Here is a 20098-nt window from a genome sequence, read left to right as displayed (position 1 = left end):
TTTTGGGGGAGCAGATTGCCAGGCTTTTTTCCAAGGTGCCTGTGGGTGGACTCGAACCACCAGCCTTTCGGTTAGCAGCTGAATACGTTAAACATTTGTACCACTGAAGGATTCCAGTAAGTACTTAGTTAAGTTTAAATTGCCTTCTTTTGGGACAAAAATTGGACAAATTTTCCTTCATCTAAAATAATTTAATCTTGTCTAAAGACTGTTGGGAAGCTGTACTATATTGTAACTTTAGAAATTATTTCTGGTCTTAATTTCACAATACAAACAGTGCAGAAAAGTTTAAACCACCTTGGATTCCTTCAATAGCATGTGAAGTTTCAAAACATTAAGCTGAGATGCATTATTTTAGTAAATACGTTTTTAATAAATTTTTCCAGAGCAGATAAAGCCACATCTGTTTGATTTTTAGTCCACATTGTTTCCAACCCCCTACTTACCATGCAACTAGTACTCATAATATTTAGCAGAAGTTTTTGGCAGTTGCAACTCAAAACTAAATCACTTTTCAATTCTTTTTTCTTTAAAATAAAGGATGCTAAATATAAACGTCACAAATACAAAACGATATTGTAGGAGAAAGTTTTCAAGATGTCAGTATTTTTGAAATCTCTTACCTCCTTTTGGCTGATTAGATGTCCTTTCTGGGAAACAGAAATTACAAAAAATAACTTTTACTTTTGTCCTTGGCCTCTAAGTTCCTGTTTTGTAACTGGGTTGATGAGAATCAGGATTGTTAAAGCACTCAGCTGCTAACCGAAAGGTTGGCGGTTCAAGTTTACCAGTTGCCTCAGAGGAGAAAAATGTGACAGTTGGTTCTGCAATGATTTGCAGCCTTGGAAATTCTAAGGGGCAGTTCTATTCTGCCCTATAGGGTTGCTATAAGTCGGAATGGACTCGATGGCCCTGAATTTGGTGATGAGATGACTGACAACTGCAAATTTTGGCCACTAAGAGTCAGCAGCAATGAAAAATGGCATGGCTGCGGCATGAGACCTTCTTGTCTAACTTCACAAGGTGGGGAGGGGGGAGAATCATTACCAGCATCAACAGCCCAAAGCTGATTCCTATGAGGTGGAGGTCAGACATACCTCCACCCTTTAACCTTTTACCAATTCTGATACCAGTTGTCTCTCCCCTAGCACTGTCTACTTCTCTGCTGGGTTTGATAACTTGTTGCAATGGCCGCATAGAACTCACAGATCATACTCACTTATGGGGTTTATTAGGGAAGTAGCAGGTTACAATTTAGGATCAGAGTTGACTCAGGAAAATGTTCTTTGATCAGGACAGCCTCTTCTCAGCTGTGTCCACAGGCAAGGCTTTCCCTGGTGCTTGGCCTCTTGGCCCTCAGCCCTCTTGGTCTGGCCTGGCCTCTGCTCTGGTCGGACAAGTGGTACAGAGCTCCTCAGCTCCACCAGTAAGTGCCCAGAGGCACCCGGCTCCACCAGTAAGGCTTGGCCCGAAGTGCTCAGCTCTCTAGCTCCCTGGGTCGGTGAACCTAGCTTCACCAAGTGCCAGGTGGCACCGACTCCGCCAGCAAGCCTCCTGCCCAAAGTCACTCAGCTTTTTCTCTCCGTGGGCCAAGAAGCTCATTGTGCCATCTCTTGTGGTCTCCTGGTTCCACCGCTTCTGCTGCCCCCATTTCTCTGACACTGCTTCTTGCAGGCTCTTGCTGTCTCCACTGTCACAGCCATGTCTCCTGGGTGTAGAAGGTTCTAAGTGCAGGGGTTCCAGGTCAAAGGACACATTCCACTGCTAGCTCTTGTCTCCTGGTGGTAGTGAGGTCCCCCTCTGCTCTGAAAATGGATCTCTTTTAAGGCTAAGAGGAGGGAAAAACTGACCAATCCCCTCGTTAGGGTTCTATAAACTATATTTGCATGGTCCAACCCCCACAGGGTTCAATGAACCTTATCTGCATTATTAGCAAGCTGTCCAATCCCATTGGTGGGTGACAAGCACCATATTTGCAAAGTTCCGCCCAATCATTGTGTGGGAGTCACAAAGACTATGGCTAAAAAAAAACAAGGGGCTAGAAGGGCCATATTAAGTAATATACTGCACCACAAGCAGCAACAAGAATTTTCATTTAATTTTTAAATAATTTGTGCTTGCTGCACTGAAAAGACTGGTTCGAAGTTATCTAATGTGGGCTGCAGCAGAGATTCTCAAACTTCAGTGCATAGGAGAATCATCAGAGGGTGCAATAAAAGAAGTATAAAAACTTCTGGACAAAACTACAGAAATTCGGATATAAAACACTCTCCATTAGCATACTAGAAAAGCCACCTTGAAAGAGATTGCTTTGTATTAACTGTCTCCAATTCTTCCCCATTTTATTCTTTATTAATAATTCTAGTCAAGATCCCAAGGAACCCTGGTGGCATACTGGTTAGGAGCTGGGCTGTTATCCGAGAGGTCAGCGGTTTGAGCCCACCTGCAGCTCCTTGGGAGAAAAAACCTAGTAATCTGCTCCCGTAAAGATTACAGCCTAGGAAACCCTATAGTGCAGTACTACTCTGTCATATAGGGTTGCTTTAAGTCTGAATCTACTTGATGGCACCCAAAAGGAAGTCAAGAACCCATTCTAGTGAATTTTTTACCCCCACCACTCACAATTGCTAGTGTCAAGGTTACTGATTACTTCTATACTGCTAAATCCAATGCTCAGATGTTATCTTACTTGACCCTATCAGCATGAGAAGTTGATCACTACTCCTTCCTTGAAGTCCTCTTTTTTCACTTAGTTTCCTGGTTTTCCCTTTACCTCACCGAGTGCTTCCTTTCTGTCCTTTTTATTGGTTCTTTCTCATCTCCCAGAGTTGGGAGTGTCAGGATTCTGTTCATAGATTTATTTATTTTTTTCTTTTCTGATCTCATCCAGTTTAATGGCTTTAAGTATCATCCTATGATGCCAACTCCCAAATTTATATCTTCTGCTCATATTTCTCTTCTGAACCCCAGACTTGTACACTTGACTCAACGTTTCTGATCGCATATTTAATAGGCCTTTCAAGGTGTAACCTGTTCAAAACCAATTCCTGATCTTCCCCCTAGCAAATCTGTTCCTCCAGTTTTCCCAACTTCAATAAATGGCAAATGCATTCTTGAAGTTCATCAAACCATAGAGTCATCTTTGAGTCCTCAATTTCTGTCACAATCTACTAATAAATCTCTTAAATTCTGTTAACTCTACATTAAATGTATCCAGAATCAACCACAACCTGAACTACAAATTCTGGTCCAAGCCAGCATGAGAATGTTATTCCTAAGAGGGCAGGGATTTTATTCACTGCTATATTATTAGCGCCTAGAGTAGCGAGGGGCACATAATAGAGTTTAAGAAATACTTGTTGAATGAATTGTTAGTAGATTCTTGTATCCATACTTTTTATCAATTACTCCAAACGATCCTGAAACCGGCAGTCCTAGAACCACACGATGAAAGACACTGAGCGAGAGTAAAATATTTTTTGCTCATGAATAAATGTATTAAACTTGAGTATCCAGTTTCACTTAGGTTTGCAGAGAAGAATCAACGGACAGGGTTGAGGATGTCTGTGAAATTCCCCGAACTATATGAAAAATGCATACTCATGTACACAGGAGATAATCTAGAGCTTTCATAACACTTTCAAAATAGGTTCAAAGGGATTAATAAGCTTGGTGGTAACATCATTTCTTGGAAATAACAGCATACAGTCTCTCACTTATTCCCAGTAAGCTTAGGTGATACATCTATACTTTAAGTCCCTCAATTCTGCCAAGTATATTATAATAACAACAAGGGCTCTACGTAACTCCCACGAATAGTAGGACATGATATGAGAAATGCTTGGGAAACAGATATTAAACAAATATATCATCGCAATTGTCCTAGTCATCTAGTGCTGCTGTAACAGAAATACCACAAGTAGATGGTTTTAACAAAGAGAAACTTATTCTCTCACAGTCCGGTAGGCTAGAAGTCCGAATTCAGGGCACCGGCTCCAGGGGAAGGCTTTTCTCTCTCTGTTGGCTCTGGAGGTAGGTCCTTGTCATCAGTCTTCCCTTGGTCTGGGAGCATCTCAGCACAGGAACCTCAGGTCCAAAGGACGCGCTCTGCTCCTGGTGCTTTCTTGGTGATTCCCAACTCTCTGCTTGCTTAACCCTCTTTCATCTCTTGAGAGAGAAAAGATGGTGCAGGCCACATCCCAGGGAAACTCCCTTTACATTGGATCAAGGATGTGGCCTGGTAAGGGTGTTACAATCCCACCCTAATCCTTTTAACATAAAATTACAATCACAAAATGGAGGACAACCACAGAATACTGGGAATCATGGCCTAACCAAGTTAATATACACATTTTTGGGGGTACACAATTCAATCCATGACAACAATGATTCAAATACTGAAGTATTTATAATAACAAATTACATATATTTCTTGGTGGAGACTTATTGAATAATTTTATGCTTACATAATTTTTGTACTTCTCAAAGCAACAAGAATTTCATGAAGTTTTAAAATGAGAATAAAACTGTATCAAAAATCATAACTATAATTTAATATACAAATACGTAAACTTAACTATGCTATTTTTATTATAATAGTTGGAATGTACATTCCAATTAGTTAAAAGATTTCCAAAAATGATACGGAGACTGACCGTTTCATAGTTAAGTCACTGGGGGTAAGAAAAGAAACCCAACAATATCATTCAAAAACAAACTAACTAAATATAGCTTTGTGAAATTATTTTATATAATTTCAAACTTACAAAAAAGTTTTAATAGTAATACAAGATATTCCCATATATCTTTTACCCAGATTCCTCAACTATTTCCATTTTGCTGTATTTGCTTTACCATTCTGTTTTTATACTTATGCATATTTTTTTCTGTACTATTTGAGAGAAATCTGGAGACACTTTCAATGCGTATTTCCTAAGATCAAGGACAATTTCAAACACAACAGTTAAAATTCTCTCTTAGAGTTACAATTTGCCCCTCTGAATTAATAACAATTTGGGGGGGGAGACATTTAAAGATATATAAATATCCTGGTCTTCATCAAACCTTCGCCTACCAGTTTTAACACCCACTGATATTCGAACTTCATCATTCTTTCTATATTTATTTCATATTCTGATGAAAACAGCCTTTTCTGATCTTCCATCATTCATTCATTTTATTATATATATCAATATGGACTCATGGATTCTTCTTTTATTGTTTTATTTGATGTACTATCATCCACTATTAATCATTCTTATTTTAATGCTCATGTTGCCTCTGATTTGGCACTTTCAAGCTGGCTTCTGGTCCTTCTAACATGCCCCCGTGATTATGTATGTACTTCCTTACTTTCTGGCACAATTTTATCTAGTGCTTTCCTTGACCTACATTCAGCCTTTACTATAAGAGTTCTAGTTTCTTTTAGAAGAGAATGGTATTTAGAAGCACAAATCAGGCAGTAAGTGTGCTCACTGGTGTATCACCGCTCAGTACAGAGATAGGAACTATGTTGTGTGTGTGTACACATATATATATATGCAAATATATACACACATTATATACAACTCTATTTTGCTATTTTTTTATTTAAGAATGTGAGTTAATAATGACACCTACAATTCCAATCCAAGATCACAGTACATTCTAGTCTTTTCTCTGTTACATATTTGCTGTTCCCTTCACCAGTAGTGAGAAACCTGGTTTCCAATTATCCTCAATATAGTTACTCAATCCTGGAATACAGAGTACTTTCAGGATTGCCAATCTATATCACCAAGAAAAAACAAAACTACTAACTATAGCTCAATATCTTTAACAAGTTTTTTTTTTTTTTTAAGGTAAAATGAATATACCTTGAAATGCATAAATCTTAAGCACCTGATTTGATGAGTTTTGACCTTGTAAACCATTTTCCCATCAAGATGTTTAACATTTCTATTTTTTAAGAAAGTTCCTTTATGTCCCTTCTCAGGTCAATTTTCCCTCACTGCAAAGAGACTACTTGCATAATTTTTTTTTTTTTTACTAGATTATTTTTCTCTATTGTAGCACTTTATATGAAGGGAATCATACAGTATGTATTGTTGTTTTTTCTTTTGCTCAGTACAATGTTCATGAGACTCAACCACGCTGTAAGGTTTATCAGGAGTAGCCAACTCCTTTTCATGTCTGAGTTACAACCACAATTTATCTATTCCTCTGTGGTACACACCTCATTTGTTTGCAGCTGTGATGGTTAAGGTTGTGTATCAACCTGTCTGAGCCATGATTCTCAGTGGTTTGGCAGTTATGTAATGATGTAACTATTCTTCATTTTTGTGATATATTGCAATCACCTCCATGATGTGATCTGTCAATCAGTTGTAAAGGGAACTTCCTCAGGAGTGTGGCCTGCATCCAATATATATGGATGTTCTGACAAAGCTTACTGGTTCTTGCTTGCTCTAGATCTTGCATATGCTCATCATCATCTAACCTCTGGTTCTTGGGACTTCAGCCAGTGGCCTGCCATATTGTCTGCCGATCTTGGGATCCGTCAGCCACCCCAGCCAGTGAGTCAGCAGCCTATCGTCTTACCAGCCAATTTTGGATTTGTCAGCTTCCACAGACTGTGAGCCATTTCCTTGAGATAAATCTCTCTAGATACATATATAAATATGTTTCACTGGTTTTACTTCTCTAGAGAACCCAGCCTAAGACACCAGCTTTGGGCTATTTCAAATAAAGTTGCTATAAGTACTTTTGAACAAATCTTCTTCTGGACATATGGTTGTCATCTCTTGGATAAGCATCTAGAGAAGAAATTGCTGGGTAAAAAAGGGCAGATACATGTTTATAAACATCCACCAAATCTTTTCCCAAAGTGGTTATGACATCTAACATTCCACAAAGCAATATAAAAGAGTTCTTCTTATTACATATTTTAACCAACATTTATTTGGTCTGATCAGTCTTGTTTAATTGTATCAATTTTTAAAAAACTACTTATTTTATCAACTACTGAGTGGTATTAAAATCCCCAACTATGATTATGAATTTTTCTTTTATTTCAATCAGTTTTTGTTTCACACGGTTTGAAATTCTGTTACTAGGTACACAGACATAATTACAATGACTTCGTGATGCACTGATCCTTTTACCATTATGAAATGCGCCATTTTAGCTCTGACAATACATCTTCCTAAAGTTTATCTTGTCTGACATTAACTTGGCCACTTGGGTTTTTGTTTACTTAATATCTCCATGGAATCTTTTTCCATGCTTTCATTTTCAAAATAGCTGTGTCTTTGTATTTAAAGAGTGTTTAAGGGAGCCCTGGTGGCACAGTGGTAAAAGTGACTGTCTACTAACTGAAAGGTCAGCAGTTTGAAACCACCAGTGGCTCCGCTGGAGAAAGATATACCAGTCTGCTTCTGTAGATATTTACAGCTTTGGAAACCCTATGGGGTTGCTATGAGTCAAAATCAACTCTATGGTGGTGGGCTTGATTTTTTTTTTTTTAATTGGAAAACAGCATAGAGTTAGGGCTTGCTTTTCTATCCTGAAAACCTCTACCTTTAAATTGGAGTGTTTACTCAATTTACACTTAAAATGTTTACTGACATAACTGTGTGTATGCTTAAAATCTGTTTTTTTCTATATGTCACATCTGTTTTTGTTCCCCTTTTCCTGTTTTCTTTTGGGTTTACCAAAAATACATGTACAGTTACAATTTTTAATTACATAGTTATATCTCTGCAGAAATGAAAAATATATACTCTTTTATATTTAACCACATTTTATTATTTACAGTGGTCTTAAATCCTTCCTGGAATTAAAGGTTCCAGCTGGTATCATTTTCCTCCAGCCTAAAAAAACTCCATTTTAGCTGTTCTTCAGATCTTTAGTGCAGATCTGCCAACAGTGAATAATTTGGCTGAAAATGCCTTTTATTTTACCTTCAAGTCTTTGCAGTACTTTATATATGTTACTGTATTCCATTTTTTTAAAAAATAAGTCAACTGTCCTTCATATCATTGCTACTTTGTGTATGCGTAGTTTCCCTTGACTGATTTCAAGATTTTCTCTTTATCACTGGACTTCAGAAGTCTATGATGTTCTTAGGTGTGGTTTTCTTTGTATTTATCTTACTTGGGGCTCAGTGAACTTCTTGGATCTATAACTGATTTTTACCGAATCTGGAAAACTTCTTCAAATATCTTTTCTTTCACATTCTTTTTCTACTTTCCTTTTGGGACTCCAATTACACATCAGATCATATGTACAGTTCTAATAATACCCAGGACTATCTACAGCTGAATAAATGTAACCAATATATAAAACAAATATATAAGATGGATCAATTTAGGATTGTCCCCATTAAAATTTCCATGCATTTGCTGACATACATTCTAAATACAGTATACGTGAACATTATTTAAACAAATTATTATATAATACAGCAACACTTCAGACACAAGGCAGAAATTAGGAACAGATACAGATTAATTCGTATATACTTAGATGGTTGTTGGTTGCTGTAGAGTTGGAGCCAATTCATAGCAACCTTACGTATAACAGAATGAAACCATGCCCGGTTCTATGCCATCTTCATGATTATTGGTATATGTCACGGGTCGAATTGTGTCCCCCCAAAATATCTGTCAACTTGGCTTGGCTGATTCCCTTGTATGATTGTCCACCATTTGGTCATCTGATGTGATTTCCCTATGTGTTGTAAATGGGTTTTGGTTGTTGTAAATCCTATCACTATGATGTAATAAGATAGATTTTTTTATACTGATGAGGTCTACAAGATTAGTGTCTTAAGCCAATCTCGTTCGAGGTATAAAAGAGAGAAGTAAGCTGAGAGACATGAGGACCACATACTACCAAGAAAGCAGTGCTGGGAACGGAGTGTGTCCTTTGGACCTGAGGTTCCTGCACTGAGATGCGTCCAGACCAAGGGAAGACTAACTGACAAGGACTTTCCTCCATAGCTGACAGAGAGAGAAAGCCTTCCCCTAGACCTGGCGCCCTGAATTTGGACTTGTAACCTCCTAGACTGTGAGAGAATAAATTTCCCTTTGTTGAAGCCATCCATTTGTGGTATTTTTGTTATGGCGGCACTAGATGACTACGACAGTGTGCTTGAGTCCATTGCTTTGGCTATTTTGTCAATCCACCTCACTGAGGATTTCCCTTGTTTTTGTTGGCCTTCTGCTGCTTTACCAATCATGATATCCTTTTCCAGTGACTGATCTTTCCTGGTGATGTGTCCAAAGAAAGTGAGCCAGAGTCTTGCCATCCTCATTTCTCAGGAGCATTCTGATTATATGTCTTCTAAGACTGATTTATTCATTGTTCTGGCAGGTCATGGTATATTCAATATTCTTTGTTACTACCACAGTTTGAATGCATCAATTCTTCTGTCTTCCTTTTTCACCATCCAGCTTTTGCATGTATATGAAGCAAGTGAAAAGAGCATCACTTGAGTCAGGTGCAACTTAGTCATCAAAGTGACATCTTTGCTTTTTAAAATTTAAAGAGGTCTTTTGCAGCATATTTGCCAAATGTAATATGTTGTTTAATTTCTTGACTGCTGTTTCCATGGATGCTGATTGTTGATCCAAGTAGAAGGAAATCATTGACAATTTCCATTTCTTATTTATCATGATGTTTATTGATCTGGTTGTGAGGATTTTTATTTTCTTCAATGTAATACATAATGACAGCTGTAGTTTTTCCCCACCAGTAAGTGCTTAAAATCATCTTTGTTTTGGTCAAGCAAGGTCATGTCATTTTTGTATCCCAGGTTGTTAACGAATCTTCCCTCAATCCTGATACCATAGTCTTTATTAAGTCTGGTTTCTAGGATTATTTGTTCAGCATACAGCAAGGTAAAGGGATACAACCCTGCCATAAACCTTTTCCAGTAACGAACCACAAAGTAGCCCCTTGTTCTGTTTGAACAACTGCCTCTTGATCCATGGTATTCAGATTGGCCCATATGAAATTACCTTTGTAGAGGTAAAAATAATCCAATATCGGCAATTTTACATGATTCAATCTAATATATTTACACAGCCACCACCCTTCTCTCAGTGGAGGCTTGTGTGTTACTACGATGCTGAACAGGTTTCAGCGGAGATTCCAGAAAAAGATGGACTAGGAAGCAAGGTCTGGCGATCTACTTCTGGAAATGAGCCAGTGAAAATCCTACGGATTACAAGCATGAGCTCCGTTGTCAGCAAGGTTAACGTGAGTTGGGGATGACTTGATGACTACTAACAACAATACACTCATTAATTTACTAGTAGAAAAACCAACATATTTTCTTAAATTCAACCCTACTCCCTAATTTTCTTCAAAATTTCAACTCAGGTTTTCATCTTTTAACCTTAGATCACAAAAACCTCCTAGCCTTCTCAATTCATCTGCTACACTGCTGTCTGGGTCTCCTAATAAAAGCAAGAGATGATTTTTTTAAACACTTACCATATGGCTAGGTACTTCCTTAAAGGTTTTATATGCATTTTCTCATTTGATCCCCACAATAATCTGATAAAAGTATAATTTTCCTCCTCTTACAGATGTGGAAACAGGCTATAGAAGTTCAATTAGTTGCCCAAAGTCACACAGTTATCAAGAGGTCTAATGGGATTCTGGTGCTGATGACTGTACTCTTAATGTTATATTACGCTAAATTAAAAAAATAGTCCACTCATTCCTGATTACAACAGTCCCTGGGTTACGAATTTCTGACTTATATACAGTCCTCAGTTATGAACCAATCCCTGTAAAGCCTGTTATATTAAAAATTCGAAGTATATACAATGTTTCATAATAACAAACAGGTGCTACTTTGCCACGCACATCAAAACGTTATTATTACTGTATTATTATGTTAAAGATGTTTTATATATATGGAAGTATTTCTTTGTTTCTTATACACAGAAAGGTATATATACACTATACACCAAGACAAACATTTAATTGACAACTTATATACAAATTCGACTTAAAGAAAGATTTAGAAACAGGAATTGTTCGTAATCCAGGGATTGCCTGTAATTGAATAATTCTTATGTGCAGGAACTATTCTTGGCAATAATAATGAAGTGAATACAAGAGTTAAGGGTTGATTTGTGTCCCCCAAAAAGATATGTTCAGTTACTAACCCCTGGTAACTGAACGTATTTAGAATAGCATCTTTGCAGATATAATTAGTAAAGTAAACATGAGGTCATACTGGAGCAGGTTGGGTCCTAATCCAAATGACTGATGTTCCAGTAAGAAGAGAAGTGAAACAGTGAGAGACAGAAGGAAGATGGCCATGTGAAGGAGGAGGCAGAGATTGGAGTTATGTTGCATGAAGTCATGGAATGCCTGGGGCTACCGGAAGCTGGAAGAGACAAGGAAGGATCTTCCCCCAGAGCCTCCAGAGAGGGCACAGCACTGCGGACACCCTGAATTCTGACGTCTAGTCTCCAGAAATGTAAGAGAATACATGTCTATTGTTTTAAGCCACTCAGTTTGCAGCACTTCATTAAGGCAGTCCTCGAAACCAAATACAACAAGATACGAGTGGTTTCTACTCTAGTGAAAGAGAACAATGTTCTCTTATTTATCTATTTGTTTGTTATTGTGCTAAGTGCTAAGAACGAGATGTTCAGGGTATAGCGAGAGCATGAAAACATAAGATATGGTGTAGGTACAGATACCACACTTTTGTAATTAGATGTCTTCTGTTCTACTGTTGATTACCAGGTTAGCACTACATTAAGTTTGGTTCCCACAGACAGTGCTTTGGGTAATATTGTCTATAGATGTTGCTTAGTTCAGAACCCTGTGGTACAAACAGATACCCTTCAGCAGACTACCTTCTTTGCAGCCAATTACTCCTATGCATTCTCACCCTAGTAATTCTGCAGCCCTGTTTTTCAAGGAGGGAGAGATCCAGGGTAGGATGCCAACAGGATCCCCCAGGGGCTTCCACTAAGAGATCTAGATAAGTGCCAATCAAAGTGCAGTCCAAGAACCAGTGCTGACCTGCAAACTGTTACCAGTTCGTGACAAGATACTCAGAAATCGAGAATGTTTTAAAAAGTTATAGCAAATTCGGCTTATATTTTATATGTCTTTCCTAAGTGACATTTTTTTAAGTAATTCATTTTTATTTGTATTTTACAAATTGAGCAGTCTGCAATGGATTAGAATTTAAAAACAAAAAGCCAGAGCTTTACCACAGAGATTCTAAGAAACACTGTCCTGGGCTATATCAACTGGGGACAAGGTACTCATATTTTTTAATCCTCAGTTTTCTCAACTACAATTCAGAGTTATTAAAGGTGAAAACAGATACAGCTAAAGTACCTAAGCACAATATCAAGCAAATAATAGGAAATAGAAGTAAATCTTCTCCCCGCAATTTATCATTAACACACCATGTATTATTATAGTCATTCTGCTTCTCTTTTTGAGTTAGAAAACAAGCTCCTGGAGGGCAAAAAAAATACCACATTCATTTTGAATCAGCCAAATTAGTTGAAACTCGATAGGAATAATATTATCTTTTGCTCCTCAAACACTGGTAACAGTGAAATATATCTAAAATTTAATAAAAGAAAGTTTATCAAAATACTGTCCACAATTTGATTATACAAGGTGCCATAGTAGGAAAATAAAAGTTATGCTTAAATTTTTTAATATATATTCTGGTGACCCTATACCTGAAACTGAGACACTGACTCTGAGAGAGCTATAGGAATGCTAGATGTTTACATAACTACAAATTTAATTAAATATTGAGATGGCATTATATAAGCAACAGCTCAAAGCGTTAAATATGTATACGTAAACAGCGACTGAAGAGTTCAGAAACACGACAGTGGCAGGTACAATATTTTTAAAAAGTATTTGAGGACTAAAGAAAATATAGACTTTAGTTTTGTACAACTACGAGTAACGACATGAAATTAAAAGGGAAAAAATAAAATCAGGCAATTGACCAAGAAAAATGTTGTGAGTAAAGAGATCTATTGCATTTTAGAAGAGCTATGAAAGAAGCTCTGTTTAAAGAAGTCTGAACACCATTTTCCATGAACAGACAGAAAGATGAAAACCTAAGTATACCAAACTTTTGAAAAAACTAATGAGCCACCTTTCTTATTCCAAGATTTCACTCAGTGTGCAAATCTGTACTTTATGCCAAAGAAGACACAAGAGTAGAATGAGATAAACCTCTACCTTCAAGGATTTAAGTACAATTTAATTCAAAGTATAATACAGAAAAATCAAGTCAATACATTCATAGTGTAATATTCATACATTTAAGACTCTATAAACTCTTCAAGGAATCGGGATGGTTTTGATTATCTCGATGATTAGGGAACGCTACAGGCGTTGTGTGGGGAAGCAGTAGAGATGCTTGATATCTTGATATAAAGGGACAGCCACACACAATAAAAAAAATTGTCCTACATTCTATACAACTTTCATGTTGGTGAAAACACTGCTTAAAATTATCGAGCCTAGAGCTGAACTTCATTTAATACATAAACACTTTTTTGTGCAGTTTTGATATGCCTTGTTTTACAGGAATACAAATAACTCATACAAAAATGGTACCTTGTTTTGTTCGGAATTTCACTATGAACTGCTCACCATTCTGAAAAAAATCACACCACAGAAAGCAATGCTCCTCATGGTATCTGAACAGCTAATACAATATACTTGCATCAGTCTCTCTCTCTCTCTAGATTAACTCCTACCCTCTCAGGAAACAATTTTTTTTATGCCAGTGGCGGTGGCTGTTGTTGCTATGTTAGGTGCCATCGAGTCAATTTCAACTTTTAGTAGCCCCATGTGACAGAGCAGAACTGCCCTATAGGGTTTTCTTGGCTATAATCTTTACGGAAGCCTACTACAGTGAAAACAACACGGAACTCACAGCAATAAGTTTGTCACTTAGCCTCAAGTACTCATGTATAAAAGCTCCACTTACGGGGTTGTTATGGAAGTCCAACTGATAAAATGGATATACAATACCTTGTAAATTATCAAGTCTCATATAAATATATATATACACACACACATATAATAGAAACAAATCATAACAGTTCTGACTGAAAATGAAACAGGAAAAATCAGTTCTGAAAAGTCTTCCTCCAGTATGTCTATCAAATAACAGTATACAAATTCAATAACAGACATGATTAGCAATGTTTGAACACTTAATAAAATTAATCCCTAAACCTGTGTTGTCTAATACAGTAGCTGCACAAATGCTGAGGTATAAAATACACGCTGGATTTAAAGAACTTAGTAAAAGAATAAATTATGTTCTTAAAAGTAAAATCACTTGATCTTTTTTACTTTTTTAAATGTGGCTACAAGAAAATTTCAAAATACATTGTGGCTTGCATTGTATTTCTGCTGGACATGCCACTCTACCAGTGCAATAACGAAACTGATACATAGCAACATCATTGATCTTCGGCTAATGAGACAATAAAGAAAGCATACTCACTTCATCGGTGAGTTCTCCAAATACTGTCATGACATCTATTAAAAGACTTGCAGTATAGAAGGACTTGATCATGTTTCTGGAAGAGAAAAGAGAGCTGGTCTGATGTAAATGAAAAACATTAAAATGTAGAATTAGTCATACAGTTATTACATCTTTGCATTTAATTATAACAATAATAATAATAACAACAATAAATCGCTTGAATTAACTGGCGGGGAAGAGTACTTTTAAAGTAAACATCATTGAATCAGGCTGTGGTTTTGGCAAAAATCAACTCTTAATGTTTACTAATGTTAAAGAATGGCTAGTTAGAGTATATTTACTGAGAAAATAAATCTGTCCTGGGTATTTCTTCTTTCTGCTATTTTCTCTAAAAAGGAAGGACTGCACTTGTAACCCAAAATCATTCTGAGGTACAAGTAATTTTGCAAAAAATACATCTCAATTTTAATTAGGAAGTCAGAAAGTGTGCAAGAGAAAACTGGGTAATAATTCTGGTTATATACTAACCGAACACATAAAGTAATTTTTATTTTCCTCTATCTTTGCTTACTTGTGAAATCGCCCCGCACGATCTTCATTGTCTGCATACAAAAACATTTTCAAAGCATAATTTTCCAAATGGGCAGAACCAACTATTTCTTGAGTAATAGCTTCATTATCACCCAACTGTTTCTTAAGCTAAAATAAAATCAGATACAAGGGTTATGGTTTTGACTCACAGAGATATCTGCTTAAGCACAAATAATTCCAGTAATGATTTTAAGTAAATTATTTTACATTCATTTCAGTAAAAGATGTGTCACTGAAATCTGGCAAAAACGAAGTTGTTCTGCTTAAGCCTGATGTATTTAGAACAAAATCCAATGTTTACAAAACTTTGTTAAAACACACTGCAGGTAACCTGAAAGTATAATTTAGCTCTAAAAATCAAAATAACCAAGAATAAAAGCATACAAAGTATCAATGTTTTGAAATAATACTGTATTATCCAATGCACTATCTGGTATTCTAAAATTGGAATTAGAAAATTCTTCCTAACCATAAATAATTAAAAAAATTATTTATTCCAATATTTCAGTTTCTTCTATCAAATATATACATATATCGTAAGACTTGGAGGAGCATTACTTCCCAAAATTGTATCTCCCAGAGCACAATGTGTGACAAAAGAGATCTAATTCTAAGATAGAAAAGAACAAACTCAGAAATCAGATTAGATTATGGCAACTTTTTAAAATTTAGACAAACATATACCTCAAGTCAACACAATGTACAATTTCGGTCTGCAAATCCGAAATATAATAAAGTATTTTTAAAAACAGCAAACTAAGTTCTTTTTGCCAGACTCAGACTGTCTTATTGGACTACAATGACTCTATGAGACATTATAAAGTAAAAAACTAAAGAAAGGCCTCAGGATTTCTCATAAAATTAGCAAAGTAAATAACATGTTCATAATTACAACAAATTAATTTAAGGACAGAGAGATTTAATGTTAGAATTTAAGGAAATTTTGGCTATGTTTAACCTAAAAAAAAAAAAAACCCAGATATAATAGTTTACTGTGAAATAATTTATAAAGGCAGATTTAGTTCTAGATTTTTTTTTTTTAAGCGGGAGTATGCAATCTCATCTTGGACATAAAATAACTGGCAACAAAGACATAATATGCTTCAAGTATGTTGTTCTTGTTAGGTGCTGATGAGCTGGCTCTGACTCACATCCACCCTGTACACAACAGAATGCAACACCGGCCAGCTGCTATGCTTGAGCCCATCGTTGCACCCACTGTGCCAGTCCATTTTGCTGAGGATCTTTCTCTGTTTCCCTGACCCTCTACTTTACCAAGCGTGATGTCCTTCTCCAGGGACTGATCCCTCCTGACAACATGTCCAAAGTATGTGAGATGTAGTTTCACCATCCTTGCTTCCAAGGGACCTTGGTGGTACAGTGGTTAAGAGCTTGGCTGCCAACAAAAAGATCAGCAGTTTAAATCCACCAGCTGCTCCTTGGAAACCTAAGGACTTGACGGCAATGGATTTGGGTTTTTTTCTTGGTAGGGGGCCAGGAGGCTAGAGAGCTACACCAAGTTAGAGAGAACACTATAGCCCATGGCTGCTTGATACAATTAGGAAGGGACATTCTGTCTTGGGATAGGCTGTGACCTGAATAAATAATTTTCCAACATTAATAAAGGCTCTGAGTTGATTAATACAAATGCTTTTATTTTTAGTCTGTCTAAATGTTGTCTCTCTAAGCCAGATAATGCAATTGATCCAATAAATACTTAGGTTTCTAACTCTCCTGAACAGGTCACATAACTGAATAATCAAGTAAAAGTAAGCCACAGATATTAGTGTAAAACCACCTTGGAGGAGGTAAGTTAATGACGAGTAGACTAACTGTTAAAAGACAAAGGGAGAACTGGGCACAGGCGACACAGGGCGGAGCTCTGGTCACTGGGTGAAAATATACTGGTTGCCACTGCGTCCCTGACACACTGATACCTAATCCAATCCACTCAATGTCCCCTAGGTGGCTGCCTCTGCAGTGCCCTGTGCATCACAGTTCAAGAAGGTGGCTGCATTAGTTGCCTACCACTGTGCTTTTACAGGGAAGGGAGAACACCTGGATCAACAGTGGGAGGAACAGAGGACAAACAATTGGCATCATTCCCTTTGTCACTTTACTTATGTAAATACAGTAGCCCCACCCCCAACCTTACATGCAGTTTAGTTTTCCTTGGTTTCAGTTACATGAGGTTTGAAAATGTTAAATGAGTATGCAGCATGATGAAGTCTAACACTGTCCGGCTCCATCGTTCACATAACTTTTATTACAGTATGTTATAATTGTTCTATTTTATTATTATTGTTGTTAATCCCTTACTGTGACTAATTTATAAATTACACTTTATTGTACGTTATGTATATACAGGACAAATCATATTGTAATATATACCCGTGGTTTCAAGCATCCATGGAAGGTCTTGGAGCATATCCCCCAAGGATAAGGGAGGGACTACTGTAGTCTACCTCTTTATCAAGAGCTGTTTAAGAACTCTTAAATCAATCATCCATGTGACTGCGTGAGGGAAGGTTAGAAAGGATTCATCACTTACAAAAGGATGACTCAAGAGCCATCTACAGTAACATGGAACAAGATGTAAGCGTATAAAAATGTTTGAATCTACTGCATTTATACGTAAAATTTTCTAGTGGTATAATGTAAAAAAAAAAAAACTATTCTTTTCCTCAGCTGTATTGATACTGCTGATTGCTGTCAAGGTAAGAACTAAAATCATAACACAGACAATCATACACGAATGAAATACAATGGCATTTGAAACATTAATCAGAAAATAAATTATCAATGTTTAACTTACAGCTTCTAACTGATCCATTAGTTTTGATAAAAATTTACGACATTCAGGAGTTTTACTATCAATCTTCATTCCAGTTTGCATTGCATATAAACGACCTACAAAGAAAAGAAAAGATGACTTGAACAATTTCATTTCAACATCCTTTCCAATGACTGAATATTTAAAATATGTTTTGCCTAGCCACCGTATCGGACAGAGTAGAACTGCCCCATAGGTGTTCCAAGGCTGTAAATCTTTCCAGAAGCAGACTGCTACATCTTTCTCCCACTGAACAGCTGATGGATTTGAACCACTGACCTTTTGGTCAGCAACTGAGGGCTTAATTAACCACTACGCTACAAAAAACAGATACTAATTTTAGAAGGAAAAATCCCACTTTATTTTAGTTTAAAAATCCATTGCTTTGATCACAAACGTGATCAAATGCTCTTTCTTTCCTTTGATCAGTCATATTTCTTTAAAAAGTTGTTCAGGGCTGTTTCCCATTTCTGCTAAGTGTTAATATGTACCCTTCCTTTTCAAAGCAGGATTGAAATACGCTTACCCTTTCCATCAATCACGGTTTTTTTGAGTTGTCCAAGTTCTATGCCTGTTTTAGTTAGTTCTTTTTTTTTTTCCCCCTTAAAACTGTGATTGAACTCCCTCTATCACTTCTTCTTTGTGAGTCGTCCAGGTCTACTGTTTAAGGGGTTCTGTTGCATTTCCTTTTTTTAAGTGCCTCACATGAACTCTTTGGATAATAAACATACCAGCCCCAAATATTTTCCCCAGATTTTTAATTTTTGAATGTTGTTTTACAACACAGAAATTTAAACATGTTTACTTACTGAAAACTATCATTTGTGATTTTTCTTTTTTGGCCTATCAATTCTAAGCTTGGAAAATTCTTTTAACTCCAGAGGCTACATTGGCACCAGCCCGGATAATGACAGCCACCTCAGGACTTAACCATTAAGCAGACATGCAGATGATTAACCCAGAGCTTTCTGCTAATATGCAAAAAGGGATTTATTCCTATGTCAAAGTTTAATTTTCAGCTTCTAATTGTTACAGTTACTTCTACTTCTGCTTATAATAAAAATGGATGCCCCCCCGTTGAAGCAAAATTTAAAATCATTTCCACTCCACTGTCACCACAACCATTATCATACTCCCCCAGAACACAAATATAAACAAATATCAACTTTTTGTCCTTTGTCCTTAATACAGATGGCCACTAATTGAAATACGGCGTAATGATAATACTGTTTTATGGCCTGGCCTACATGTATTTTTTTGTTGATTTGGATGCATATTTAGTCTTTGAGGTTATAAGGACATTAGTAGTAGGGATGCCTTTAACTGAGGAACTGGACCATCTTAGAACTGTAAAGATTTGGGATAAAAATAGCCCTGGCTTTTATATTTCTGAATATCTTCCATGGCTTATGATTCTTAAGTATAGAAAATGTATCACAAGACACAATATCTTGTATTAATAAAAGTAAAAAGACCTTAAATCTACTTATGAAAATTAATAGTACACTAAAAGACTTTTTGTCATAAAGGATGGAAAAAAGGACTTCTTTCATATAGAACTCTGTTCAAGACAAGGAATTCACTGTGGAAGAAGCAGTATGATGAAAAATTAATGTCTAGCATGGAAAAATACTTGCTAAGACTGAACAAATAAACGTAGCTAAAGTCATCTATTAAAAAATCTGATTTATTTCATCAAGTAAATGTGTTTATTTTTATGAATAAATATTACTTGATGATGAGTAATAAAGCATATTTGTCAAAGGATTAAATACTTTCCTACCAAACTTTAATTTGATTTTAGGCATTTAGAAGACAAACATTTACTAATCCTGAAGGTATGCGTAATTTAAAGTTCCATAAAATCTGAACATTAACATTCTAACCCACTCTTGGATATTCTTGAGCAATATAAAAATTTGAAATGCATAACATAAACATTAATCGACTCGACAGCAGTGGGTTTATAGGACAAATAAAAGATTAGAGTAAAGCACGTCTTACACCACTGACACTCCAAACATGGTGTCTTCGTTACCTAGTGCTGCTGTAAACAGACACACAAGTGGATGGCTTTAACAGAGAGAAATGTATTCTCTCACAGTTTAGGAGGCCAGAAGTCTAGACTCAGGGTACCAGCTCTAGAAGAAGGCTTTCTCTCTCTGTGGGCTCTGGGGGAA

At 36.5% G+C, this 20098-nt stretch overlaps 1 protein-coding gene across 2 annotated transcripts in view; it reads right to left on the bottom strand.

The window, feature by feature from the left end:
- VTA1 (vesicle trafficking 1) overlaps positions 1 to 20098 on the bottom strand; it is an 85975-nt gene that overhangs the window by 39741 nt on the left and 26136 nt on the right. Inside the window, exons 1-4 of one of the 2 annotated variants that reach the window (XM_023553315.2) lie at positions 17901 to 17995; positions 16361 to 16481; positions 15066 to 15193; positions 14513 to 14588 (exon numbers count right to left, since the gene is read on the bottom strand). In XM_023553315.2, coding sequence (XP_023409083.1) covers positions 14513 to 14588; positions 15066 to 15193; positions 16361 to 16405 — 249 coding nt within the window. In that variant the 5' untranslated portion in view covers positions 16406 to 16481; positions 17901 to 17995. Of the gene's footprint in view, positions 1 to 14512; positions 14589 to 15065; positions 15194 to 16360; positions 16482 to 17900; positions 17996 to 20098 lie in introns of those variants that run through there. The other variant, XM_003403963.4, reaches the window with a different exon arrangement.

The sequence above is a fragment of the Loxodonta africana genome, chromosome 1 (assembly GCF_030014295.1).
Source record: "Loxodonta africana isolate mLoxAfr1 chromosome 1, mLoxAfr1.hap2, whole genome shotgun sequence".
In the NCBI taxonomy this organism is placed as follows: domain Eukaryota; kingdom Metazoa; phylum Chordata; class Mammalia; order Proboscidea; family Elephantidae; genus Loxodonta; species Loxodonta africana.
This window is presented reverse-complemented; position numbering and strand designations above follow the sequence as displayed.